A 13,789-nucleotide genomic window follows, 5' to 3' on the forward strand; every position below is an offset into this window, starting at 1 on the left:
AAATAGCTATTCCTGGGGCAAAGCATTTCTTCATCTCTTGGCATTACACTGAGAGCTCGGTCTTTGTTTTAGTCCTTCATGTGTTCCCTTCCAAGCACTTACTAACCAGCAAATATTTAGTTGATTAATGTGTCTGTGTGTGTGACTGTGTATGCACGCTGGTCTGTTTCTACCAAACTCCAAGCTGTCTAAGGCCTGGACCTTGCCTGGGCTGTGACTTGGTAAGCCCTCCATTTTGGATAGGCCTCATTTGGAATGATCTCTGTCTGAAACTCAGGAACCAACTAGGTGCAGATAGTGTAGGGCACTTTTAAACATTCATTTAATGAATAAAAGAATTAACAACGGTCAAAAACCTTGAGGAATTGTAAAATTTCCTCTAATCCTGAAATCTCCCTTTCCCCTAAGGCTGCCGCAGATCCTGCACTCCTAGTCTGCCTCCCTCACAACCACTAACTTGCTTGCATTTGCCAACTCTATGAGGGATTGGGTCAAAGATCTTCATGGCTTTATTCTTCATTCTAATATTTTTAATTGCCAAAACCCTACTATAGAAAAGTCGAGTAGTTATTACTAAGGTTTCATTAGCAACTAGACATCTGGTACACTATCATTGGGGTTGCATAACATCAACAATTGCCTTTAGTAATTAAAGATCCACAGCATGAGGGGTCTCCTAAAATGGGTTGTTGACAGTTCTGACAGAATTTGTTACCTCTAATAAAGATGCACCTCTGGTTTTGATTGGCCTTTGTTTTCTTGAATGGGTTCTGCGGAGTTATATTTTTTATGAAGGGCTCTGAGCTGGACTGTCATTTGCCTTTTTGTGTTTATTCACCGGAGTCTTGGAACTTGGCCCAAGCAAGAGAAAGGACCTTTGATTTGAGAAATCAGGATGTTTTTACTTATTTCTGCCCAGTAAGAAATGCTGACAGACATTCACGACACTGACATGCTTAGCGTTCACCTGTAGTTCAACAAAAGCAGTCAGCCACTGTTCACAGAGAAGGGCGTTTAATAAATCCAGGCAAAGGAGATTGTGTGTAGTTTTCATTCTTAATGACTTTTCATGTGCCTCTTCTCAAAGAATGTCTTCTTTGTGCTTTGGAATAAAGAACGACTTGGGAGAACATCACAATTCAGGGGAAATATTCAGATTTTGGAAAAAAGAAGTTATACAGGCAAGACTCATTTTTTAAGATAGCTGTATAACCTTTAAATCACACGAACACCCACATATCTCTTAAAACCTGCTTTCTCATCATTCTGACAGTTAGAATTTTATGTCTTCCCTGTTAAGATTCCTCTAGAGAGTACAGCACTGCATCATCTTGACAAACCTGCATGTGAAGAGATGAATGCTCCTCCACTCTGCAACACTTCAGGGTAGGTTGCTTTAACCAGTTTCCTGTTTTCAGGGGTTATTTTTCTGTCATCCCTTTCGATCTATCAAAGTTCATTCCCGTTGTGTAAAAGCCATATTTTATAAAAAGCAGAATTCTCCTCACAGTGGTACTCAAAGCGCAGTGACTCTGAAGCTGTACTGACTACCTTTAAGAGCCACACACACTGATAAGGGGTAAGAACACCCGTGCATCAGAAGAACCCGAGTCATCCCCGCTCCGTCTGAGTGTCGCTGCTCCCCAGCTCTCTTCCTGCTCTTTGAGAATCCCCTTCACTCTCCTTACTCTACACCCCTTCCCATGGTGCCCAGGTTTCTGCCAGGACAGGACAAACTGTCTTTATGTGATAGTTGGCATTCAAAATATTTTGACGAAGGGACATGACTGGATGTGTAGGAAAACACAGGATATTAATTGAAAATCAATTATTCTTATCAGCTGAAAGCTTCCTCTGGCAGTTTGAGAGAAAACTTTTAAATTAATAGCATAGATAATGTGTCAGTGAAAAAAAATTGATATCTAAAATAGATAGATGGTAAATCAAATGCAGTATACTCATAGTCTGGATCAGAGGTTGGTAAACTAAGTTTGGGGACCAAAGATGGTCCACTGCCAGCTTTGGTATGCCTTGTGAGGTAATAATGTTTCCTGCATTTTTAAATGGCTGACAAAAACTCAACAAATGACAATGTTTTTATGACAGTTGAAAATTGCATGAGATTCGAATTTCAGTGTCTATAAATAAAGTTGTATCAGAACACAGGATGACCTTTTGTTTATGTATTGCCTATGATTGCTTTTGTGTTACAGTGGCAAAGTCAAACAGTTGCAGAGTTGAATAATTGTGAAGTGGAGACTGTATGGTCCATGAGTATAAAATATTTACTATCTGGACCTTTGTAAGATTTTCTGATCACTGGTCATTTATGTCATAGTTAAAGTGATGCTATTAAAAATAATTATAAGAGATATGTTGATAAAACAGTGAAAAAATAATGACAAACTGTATATCCAAGATGATCACAAATTTATTTTCTTTGTATGTTTTTTTGCTTCTTACTGCTGGTGAGAATATAAGCACCATGAAAGCACAGAATTTGACTTTTATCTAGTTTATTTATTTATTTTTTGCCTTGGGTTCTGCAGCAGTGCTTGGCATATATTAAATGTCCAATAAGTACGTAAAGGTCAGTTGAAGACTGATGAATTATGTGATTGTATAATGTATAAATGCAATAATAACCATAGCATAACACTTCAGTGGCATGCATATATGTTATACACCAGTTTATCTCATTTAATCCTAACAAAGTCAGTTTTGGAAGCTATATTATCACTCCCATTTTACAGAAGAAGAAAGTAAGATTTATCTAACATTGCAGAGCTAATATGTAAAGTGGCCAGAGTTCAAAAGGTCTATTGGATTCTAGAGTCTGAGATTCATAAACTATACTTCCAAAATTCCTTACAGCAATTTATGTGTTCAGGTGAGAGTGAAAGGGATGGAGAAATCCCAGAGAAAAAGATAGAAATAACAGAACTTATTATTGGGATAAAAGATTATAGGTGATTTTTATTTACCTAGTTATATGTATAACTATTGTATGTATAGTTATACACATACAATAGTTATATTGTTATACAAATATATATATTTTTTGTTCTTACACATTTTTTTACACATTTTCTAAGATGAGTGCGTTTACTATTAATTACTTCAAAAATAAGAAACAAATGTGTTAAGAGAGAAGAAAAAATAGCCCAGGATGTTGTTCAATGTTTTCATTATTTATGTAGAACAGTCTCTTCTTCTGTCTCTTGTATTGATATGTGTTTTTGAAGTTTGATATTAGGCTTCAACTTTCATTGAATACTTACTGGCCCTGAAAATGCAAAATGTTATCTGTTTATAAGTTTGGACAAAATACACTGACAGATAGAGATTCTTGGTGTTTTGGAAATCTGAAGTACATGTGTCTTTGGAAGCTGTGTTGTGTCTTCCACTGATACTTGGTTACACTGGTCTATACATTTTTCCTGCTACATGATAGACTGCTCTTACCTAGCATTTGTTGTTATTTTTTAAAATTAGCATAGTATTTGAGTATACACATTAAAAATTATATTCATCTTCTATTTAAGAAGATAATTAGGTCACCCTAGTCTTAAATCATTTAGTAAAGCAAAAGGAAAAAAAAAAGAAAAAGGTAATGTTAAAGTTCTTTAGTTAATGATTCATGTTTCTCTGTTTTTCTCTGATTGTCAGTTGATGCAGTGGCATATTTTCATTGTCTAAAGGATTTTCCACATGTCCTGGTCCATGTCACAAGGCTAAAGGGAGAAAGAATAAGAACAAGACTGGAATGCAAGTGATTAGAATGATTAAAGTCAATGCTATTCAAGTTTTTGAGGTCACCATAACACAAAATTCAAGAGTGGTTAGGGAAGATGACTGTTTCCTGTATTAAAGACCATAGATAAAAAGTCTGCATGAAGGGAAACAAGCAAGATGGTGAAACAAAAATCTCTAACGAGCAAGAACTAAAGCTATGGTTTGAGAATGTCTTGAGGTTATTTAAAAGGGCCTTTAAAAATTCTTGTGACATGTCTGGGCATTCCACCCATAATTTCAGAGGCTTCTATTGTCCAGGCCTTTTAAGAATGAGTTAACTGGGATTTTTTAGGGCTTTGTGATTTAATTTCTTCTTCTTTTTTTTTTTTTCCCAGAGTATCATTCTGGCTTTTATGAGTTATAAACAAAGCTGTTCAACACCATCTCTGGGTGACTTTATTTGGCAGAAATGGGGGCTTGGGAGTGATGCTATCAGTTTTAAGTTTGAAGTGCCATTAAATGTGTCCTGATTACTATCTTTCTTGTTTGTAACAACTTTACTTGGGCTCACCACTCTTTTTACAGTTTAGCAATAAAAGAAAGACAATTTCTAAATTATCAAGTATAAGACAAAAACAATTTGAGTGACAGATTTTTGAAAATCATGTTTGCACATCCCATTGAAGAAATGACTTTTCTTAACTACACTTTATTAGGTTAAATGAGAATAAATTATCCATGACCAAGAGCACCCTTGTGCTCACACAGTTTTTATCAGAAATGAAAAAGCAACAATGAATCTTCATTTTTCCATTTTTGGAGATTACAGTGAGTGGTGTGAACCATACAATTTCACTTTTAAATTTGTGACTCCTAAAAATTCTTTTTCTTCCTGACTTCATAATGTGGCCTCAGAAAATCAGACAGTTGCTATTACAAATAGAGAGCAGCTCTCCTCAGACATTGAATAGACAATTATAAATGTCTGAATTCTTTCCTTTTTTGAGTGTGGTGGTGGATGCTTTAGATGTGAGAAAAAAAACACATAACCAGAGGACGTTGTTATCGGTGGTTAGTAGCTTGTCACATCCATAAAGTGCCTTGTTTTTAAATTTTTTTTTTCATTTTCTAATAATAACTTTCCATTTATGAGACTTCTATCAGGAAGAATCACTGAGGTATAAAAATATTAAAGCTTTAGAAGACAAAGGGATCATAAAATGTCATCTAATCAAACTCCTGCATTTGGCAGGTGAAGGAAGTACGGCTCTGAAAGTGAGAATGACCTAAACAAGGCACACACTGAGTCAATAACATGCTGAACCTGTGTTTGTTTTTCTGGTTCCATAGATGGTCGTCCTTGTCCTGTCATTCTCTGGGACTCATCATTATCTCCAACAAATAATGGGACTCATTCTTCAGTTAAGCTAACCTGGGGAACTTATCAGCAGTTGCTGAAACAGAAGTGCTGGCAGAATGGTCGAGCACCGAAACCTGAATGGGGTTGTACTGAAATACATCACCATGAATGGTCCAAGATGGCACTCTTTGATTTTTTGTTGCAGGTAAGTGTATCAAATCAAGTCAATGGTCATATAAGATGGACACAGAGTTATATAAATCAGAAACTAAGGAATTTTCAGTACCTTGAGTTTTTATGAAACCAGAGTTAAAGTTTTTAAATGCTATACTTCCCAAATCTGGTATTCATATTACAAAATTTTAGTTCCTTTTGGAAAATATCTGTAAAAGTTTCATGGCCCTTTTGTTATTTTCTGAAGAACTAATAATCATCCTAGTCATAGCCACAATTTATTGATATAATCCACTAATAACTCTTCAAGGTGGATAGCCTTAACCTGTTTGGGAGGTGATTAAACGAGGTCTTCTGTGATTAACTAACTCACCCACAGTCCTGAAACTACTAAAATTTGGCACTGGGATTCTCTGGGATCTATTGATGGTGAAAGTTTATCTTTTTCCCATCATTTCATCATTCATCGCCTTTCAATGGTCACTTGGCTATATAGCTTATATCCACCATTTCTCTTATTTTGTTTTCAATAATTTTTGAAAATGTTGCATTAAAATTAGACATTGGAGAAAAATAAATGTCAGTCAACTACATAATTGAGTGATTCAACATTTTATAAGTTCTCATAACTCTTACCTGCTTTTGATAAAGATCTCATGACTCTTTCTACCCCCTCCTTCTGATTATTGCCTTTCCCTTCCATAATTTTAGAAAAACTAATATTCTGTTGTAGTTGACATGGATATTGTATGGTTATTTAGCATTCTGTGGAAATTTAAGACTGCTTTAGGGATAGTAGCAAAACATTCTCCTTTTATTAAATTCTTTTGTTTGTGTGACATTTCAAGAAGCAATTAAAGATGGACAAAAATGTAGGAAGAACATGAATTTAGTACAGAGTCATATCTAGGAATTAGGAACTTCAAGAAGGAAGGAATGATCTATGGTGTCAGTGCTGCAGAACTACTGCTGAGGATCAAGCTGGAGAACTGGCCGTTAGGTTTGACAACTATTCAGTAGTTGGTGACCATTGGAGAGAGACTTCAGTAGAGTGATAGAGGAAGAAAACAATGAAGAAAGCTAAGGATGGAGTGGGTGCTGAGAAAGAGGAGGTAAAAAATCTCACTAATCTTTTGAGAAGTTTCACAGAAAGTGAAAGAAAGATGAAAGAGAGGATATTTAAGGAGAATTTCTTTTAATTTAAAAATTATTTTGTTAAAACATAGGTGAATGCCAGACATGCTTGGGAGGTGATAGGAAGGGGTGAGCAGAGAGAATGAGCGTGTCCAGAGTGAGTAATGGAACAAAGTCACAGAACATGTGGAAGTTGGAGGGGTGGGAGGAAAGGGGGTGGAAAAGGGCAAATTAAAGGCACTAATGGCCAAGAATGCCTACAACTGCAAACAGGAGAATTGCATCCATCATCCAAATGGAATCTAAGCACCCTCTAGATATAGAATAGGAACAGACATAACCATCCCAGGGTCCACAGAATGGAGGAATAGAGTATGGATTAGAGTGGACTTACTGATATTCTATTCTAGAACCAATGTGATTAGTAATGGAAGTAAATGTAGCACTGAGATGGAGAAAGTGGCCATGGTAGCTGCTGAGGATGGGGAGTGGGAAGAAGAGATGTGATGTGGGGGCATTTTCAGGACTTGGAGTTGTCCTGGGTGGTACTGCAGGGACAGTTACTGGACATCGTATGTCCTCCCATGACCCACTGGGTGGCCTGGGGGAGACTGTAAACTATAATATGGACTATTGACCATGTGGTGCAGCAGTGCTCAGAGATGTATTCACCAAGTGCAATGAATGTCCCATGATGATGGAGGAGGTTGTGGTTATGGAAGGAGTGGTGTGGAGGGGTGGTTATATGGGGACCTCATATTTTTTGAATGTAACATTAAAAAAATAAATTTTTAAAAATAATAAAAAATAAAATAAAATAAAAAGGCGCTAATGAAAGATGCATTATTCTTGGAAAGGAACAGATATGTTATCACCTGTCGGACAGGTGGAAAGGATGAAATAAAAAGTACATGGAAAAAAGGACTTGTTGGGAATGTGGGAATCTGAATACTCTCTTGTCAGAAGAAATTAAGATCAGTAATACCATTTGAGTTTATCAGTGGAAAGTGAGGAGACCTGCGGTCCTGAAGAAAATGTAAAATTTTAGCCAAATAGAGTAAACCAGAGATAATCAAAGGATTTCCAAGGAATGGTAAGATACCAACTAAATGTTCACAGCATAAATTGCACTGAATCCAGTAATGGTTTTGGGATATTACCAAGGCTACACCTCTGCTTCATCACCCAGGAGAATGAGGGGAAAGTCAGGCTGTGGGCCTATAGAAAAAGGAGCAGTGGCTCTTTCTAAAATAATGGTCAGAATGATGTTGAACAGTTCAGATATGAGGCTCAAGCTGGTTTCAGTGGAGTCAATATGTGGTTGGGAGTTGGGATTACAAGGAGAAAAAGAGGGAATATTGTTCACAGGGAAGACAGAGAAAATAACATAAGTAGGGAAGAAGGTAAAGTGGGTAGTAAGGTTATTTCTGTCTCTATTTTTTAATTGGAGTTAAATTTCTTGTATCTAAGTTTTATAAATGCAGACAATTTAGATGATGGTTGTGATGATCAATATTCATTGAGCTATTACTTATACCAGTCTTTGGGTTAAGCTTTGTATATATATATTATCACATTATTTCATTTAATTAACGTATGGGTGAGGTGGGCACCTGTTTCAGTTTTACAGGTAGGGAAACTGAGGTATGGATAGTGTAGTATATACATATATATACATAAATATTAAATATATATAATAATATTAAGAATCCTTGGTATTTCTCAAATCCATCTAGTTTTAAGCATAGACATGCCCCTGTATTAGTTCAGGCTTTGCCATTTCTCACCTGGATACTCTCATCTGGATTCTCTTCAATCCATTCAATCCATTCTACCTTTCCCTGCCTTATGTATTTTTAGGCACAGATTGCTGTCCTGATGTGAATGTACTGCTTCTGTGCAATGTTGACAGCTCTACATCCTAGTTTTAAATTCATAGTCTCACCTTTTACTGTGCTCTCTTAGCTGTTTCCTAGATTAGGCTCTAATTTAAAAGTCCTAAATTAACCTAATTGTGAACAGCTAATTTGGTTAGTATTTATATATCAAATTACCGATAAAGATGGTGTTTTAGTTCATCAGGTTGCTATGACAAATAGTGTACAGTGGCTTGGTTTAAACAATAAAAATTTATTGGCTTATGGTTTTAAAGACCAGAAATCCCAAATCATCCTGTCAGCAAGGCTGGCTTTCTCCCTGAAGGCTGCGGCATTCTATCACTGGCTGCTGCAATCTTCGGACTCCTTGGCTTCCATCTCTGCCTTCTGTCACGTGGTGACGCCTTGACCTCCTCCCATGACTTTCTCTGACTAACTGCATCCAAATTTCTTCTGCTTGTAAAGGACTTAATAAATATGAAATAATGCATCCTTTATTAGTGCCTAATTCAGTTGGCCCCACCTATGGAGGATCTTAGAAGCACCTATAAACGAGTCCATAACTCAACTGGTAATACATCTTTTAAATGTCCTACTCACAAATGGGTTCACACTCACTCACAGGAAGGCAGATTAAGATTAAGAATTTGTCTGTTGTTGGGGTACATAATTCAGTCCACCACAGATGGCATCTGTGAAAATGGGTTTACATTTTTGTTTACTCAATATAGGTTTTCACAGTGCCAAAGACAGAAGGCTAATTTTCTCTAGGGTTTCAACAGTTTACAATTTAATCAGTAAGGTAAGAAAGTGCCTATTTTCCTTCTCTATTGCCAGCTCTGACAGTGGGGAAAAACACAATGTTTGGCAATCTGATGGAGGCTAATATAGTCTTGCTTAGTTTTATAGTTTTTAAATTATGACTGAGATTGAGCATATCATACTTTCAAAAATTTGTTATTTTTATTTCTTTTTCTGTGAATATTTTATTTGAATCTTCAGCCCAATTTTTCATTTTTCTTACTGCATTCTTTTTCCTATTGATTTGTAAAGCAATTTTTGTATGTATGAAGATTAGCTTTATCCTCTATGTCTCAAATATTTTTTCTTTGTTGTTTTGTTTTGACTTTGTTTATGGTAGCTTATACTCCAGAGAAGTTTCATTTTTTTTTTTTTTTTTTTGCGGGGTGGAGGGGGAGATGAAAGCATTTAAAAAAATTTTTCCGTATTTAGTGTTAAACCAAAGAAAATATTTATTGAATGAATGAATGGAAAAAAAAAGGCCATTTTTCTCAAGTACCAGAGTAAATAGTTGTTATCTGCTCTACAATAATTCTTCTCATCAGTTACACTGAAAATTTTAGTCAGAATGTAACCTTGTTTTTAAAAAGGAATATATACCTTATTAAATAGCATTTGGTAAGTATGTTAGATTTGGTGACCAATCTTAGAAAAGTTCAACGTGAAGCAAACTAAAGCTACTGGCTTTGTGATTCTAGAGCAAGGGAATACAGAGCTCAGTTGTTAATTTTTTGTACGCAGCATTCTTTTTGTTTCACCCAGTTAACAAATCCACATTCACAAAGGCTATGCCATTTTACTGGGTCTGTAAATGTGATAGAAGCACAAGTAACCTTTTATTCTTGAAGCGTGGGGCTATGAACTATGTGGACAAAAATTCACCTCCATTAGGATGACAAAGTATTGTGGAGAGCTTTTTATTTTCCACATTTCATCAAATTTCTCTTATAAGGTTATATTAGGTAACAGAAGAAAATTTGGGGTACAGAAAATTTGCTTATTGACCTCAGAAACAGTGTAGCATAGTGGTCTGGAGTCAACCTGCTGAATTTGGACCCCAATTCTGCATTTTTAATTTTTTGACCCTGAGACATTATTTATCTTCTTTCTGCCTCAGTTTTCTCATTTGTAAAATGGGAATAACAACAATGGCCATATAAAGAGCTATTGAGAGGATTAAATATCTTTATACATATAAAACATTTAGAATGATGCTGGTACATAGCTGATGCTTCATGTATATTAGCTACTAATTAAGCAATTGATCACTGAGAAATAATTATAGAGGTAAATATCAATATAAGAACTATATAAAGAGTCTACCATTACTTTTATTTGTTAAATTGCAAGTCATTCCCAAATCATTTCATTTCTCTCTACTCTCACGAACTTTCATATTTATGTATTTTAGCTATTAGGTCTTAGTTGTTTTTGACTAGTCTGTCTTTTTTAATAAGCTGTGAATTTCTCAAAGGTGGATCCCTGTCTTTGTAACCATTCTATTATGCAACAGAGTGTCTGGATATGTCATAGTTACGCAGGGAATTGCTTTTTTTGATCAAAGAAAACTACTTATTTATATTTAAATATTAACCAAAAGGGTCAAATAAAAAAATGTTAAAAGTGAAAGAAATAAAAGTATACTTGCTACACAGAAATAACTAAAATTTTGTCAAAGTAAGAGAATTAGAAGTTTAGAAGATGAAAGAATGAATAGGAAATATTAAATATTTTTATTGTTTAATGGAGTCTTTCAGGTACTTGAAACATTTTCTAAGAATTAACTTTATTCAATGAGAAATTTTTTTTTAAAGATTTATTTTTTGTTTATTTCTCTTCACTCCCCGCCCTCCCCCAGTTGTCTGCTCTCTGTGTCCATTCGCTGTGTGTTCTTCTGTGACCACTTCTATCTTTATCAGCAGCACCGGAAATCTGTGTTTCTTTTTGTTGCATCATCTTGCTGTGTCAGCTCTCGTGTGTGCAGCACCATTCTTGGGCAGGCTGCACTTTCTTTGGCGCTAGGTGGCTCTCCTTATGGGGCGCACTCCTTGCGCATGGGGCTCCCCTACGCGGGGGACACCCCTGCGTGGCAGGGCACTCCTTGTGCGCATCAGCACTGCGCATGGGCCAGCTCCACACGGGTCAAGGAGGCCCGGGGTTTGAACCGCGGACCTCCCATGTGGTAGATGGATGCCCTAACCACTGGGCCAAGTCCGCTTCCCCATTCAATGAGAAATTAAGGGAGTTTTATATAGAAGGCAACCAACAAGGATGTTTCTTGGGGGATTTTTGTTTCAGTCATCAACAAAATAAGTTAAATATATTAATATTTCTTTCCATTTGAATTTTATTAAGAACTGTAATCAAGTTAAAATGTTACAGAAACAGATAAAGGGGCTGTCCTTTTGGAAATGAGGTAAGAGAGGTGAATGGAGAATGTGACATTCGAAAACATGCAGAAACTAGAAAAACACAAGAGAGAGGGAGAGACTTTCAAAGGGAGAAATCCTGGCAAAGGGCTGAACATGTGAAAAATCTCAGTGAGTAAAAGAAAGGCTTCTTGAAACTTTCTGTTCTCTAAAGGTAATTTTCTCCCAGATGGCTGTGAATAGTAAACTTATGTTTGTACATTTAACAAGCAGCAACTATAACCATTTCTATGACTTTGTATGTTTTGTCCCTTGTGAGCTGTTTCTGTTTAGTGGACTCTCCTATCCTAACTCTTGCCTGGCCACTTAGTCATTAGTTCCTGGTCGTAATTTTTGACTTATTTACTGTCCTCTTTGATTCTGTGGATCACTTTTTCCTCTTAATGGTGTGATGAGTAAAAGTAATGGTCACAACCAATTATCATCTAAACAAAAGGAAACATTACTTCTTACTGAAAGGATATTTGTTTCTGCAGGAACATTCCATGTGCCAGTCAAGGAAGGAATCCATCTATGGCCCTCTAGAGAGATTATGAGGCTCTCCCAAGCATTCCCTCCTTTTATCCTGCTGTTTAGTGATCAAGGGTCTGGCTTACAGCATTCAAAGTGCAGTCAGGAAAAACATTCACAGGCTGGAGCTCTGGCAGCAAGAGACACACCAAATCCAGACGATGTATATTACTTCGGCATGAAAAATGACAAACTCCAAACTGGGCAGGTATAGATGTATTAAGCACTGAACTAAAATGTGGACACTACAGAATTTTAATTATATAAAACTAGGTTATCCCTTTGGATATAAATGAAATTCAAAGATCTGACTTTGACTTAGTTTCTACTATACTTATATTCATATTTTATCAATAGATGAAATTATTTCATTACTAATGATACTACAATACGGGTCTAATCTTACATAAATTTTATATAAATGTTAGAAAGAAATCATCTGGAAGAAAATAAGGCTCACCCGATTGTGGAGAAGAAAGAATTTATTCTCAATCTTGCAAGAAGGGGCGCACAACCAGAAAACATGGCTGGCGCCCTGAAGGAAGAAAAATGACACAATTTATACCCCTAAGCCCAGCACGCAAGCCCTTCCTCTGTTTCTCCATAGATTGGATACTTCAGAAGTTACGGCCTATCCGAGAAGATCTAACTTTCTTGCTCAAAAGTTTGTGATTAACCACTTCTCCCATCACATTCCAACCACTTTAGTTTTTACCTGCTCCCCTTTGTCAAATAAGGAATGGAATTTAGTGCTGAATTGGTATTGATTTAGCTCTTTCTTGGGCATCTTTTTATTGCCTATAGGACTGGCTTAAGCTGGTTTCCTTTGTTGCTATCTAACCCTGGAGTGGGAGACTGAGGCAGTAGGCTGCCAGGTTACATTAATCATTATTTTCTTCCTTTATGTGAAAACTAAACTAATCTTTGTTTCTTACATAAAGAGGTCTCACAAGACTTTTCAAATAACCTTTTAACATCACAATAAGTGGGGAAATTGGCCAGAAAGCTTGGTATTTTATTGAGTACCTACAATGTGTTTATTGCTTTATATGTCTAGATGTGTAGGGATAAAGAAAGGGATCTAAAAGAAGCACACAGATCTGCTTCTGATCTCAAGAAACTTAAGAGTTTTGCAGAGGAAAGGATATGAATGAAATTGCTAAGTCATGCCAAGAATGTGTTTTTATTAAAGTAGGATTTGGGCTATTTTAGTATCAGTTATAAGGAGATTTGACATTTTTTATTAAATAAAATAAAATACAGACTTTAAGTTATGATATGTTATCTTTAAATAATTCATATTGGAGGAGAGAGCACAAAATACATCAATTTTATGCATGTGTAGCTAAACAATAATTTATTTTAAATAGCACCTTTTCATTAAGCTTTTCAAATTTGATTTCTGGAAACAAATTTACCATCTTATTTCCTAACAATTTAGCCCATTGACTTACCTATTTCTATTCATGACATTATTATTTGTAAAATCAGCAAAGTTTTTATTTTGAAATAATTTCAAACTTAACATGACATTTGCAAATATAAAGCCCAAACAAGGAACTCCAACATACTTCCTCCACAATCCCCCAGATACCCAGATCTACCAATTTTAACATTTTGTCACATTTTGCTCTATCACCTTTCTCTCTTCCTCTCTCTTTCTTTCCCTTTCTCATCTGTCTAGCTATTTATCTATTTTCTAAATATTTTTACATCATCCTCCATGAACGCATAATATTTCCATGCACATTTCCTAAGAACAAGGATAT

General features: G+C 35.9%; 1 protein-coding gene across 2 annotated transcripts in view; it reads left to right on the forward strand.

Moving 5' to 3' along the window:
• GASK1B (golgi associated kinase 1B) overlaps window positions 1-13,789 on the forward strand; it is a 48,195-nt gene that overhangs the window by 10,728 nt on the left and 23,678 nt on the right. For both annotated transcript variants that reach the window (XM_058277992.1, XM_058277982.2), the window contains exon 3: window positions 5,086-5,300. In XM_058277992.1, coding sequence (XP_058133975.1) covers window positions 5,086-5,300 — 215 coding nt within the window. The remainder of the gene's footprint in view (window positions 1-5,085; window positions 5,301-13,789) is intronic.

Source organism: Dasypus novemcinctus, chromosome 1, assembly GCF_030445035.2.
Source record: "Dasypus novemcinctus isolate mDasNov1 chromosome 1, mDasNov1.1.hap2, whole genome shotgun sequence".
In the NCBI taxonomy this organism is placed as follows: Eukaryota; Metazoa; Chordata; class Mammalia; order Cingulata; family Dasypodidae; genus Dasypus; species Dasypus novemcinctus.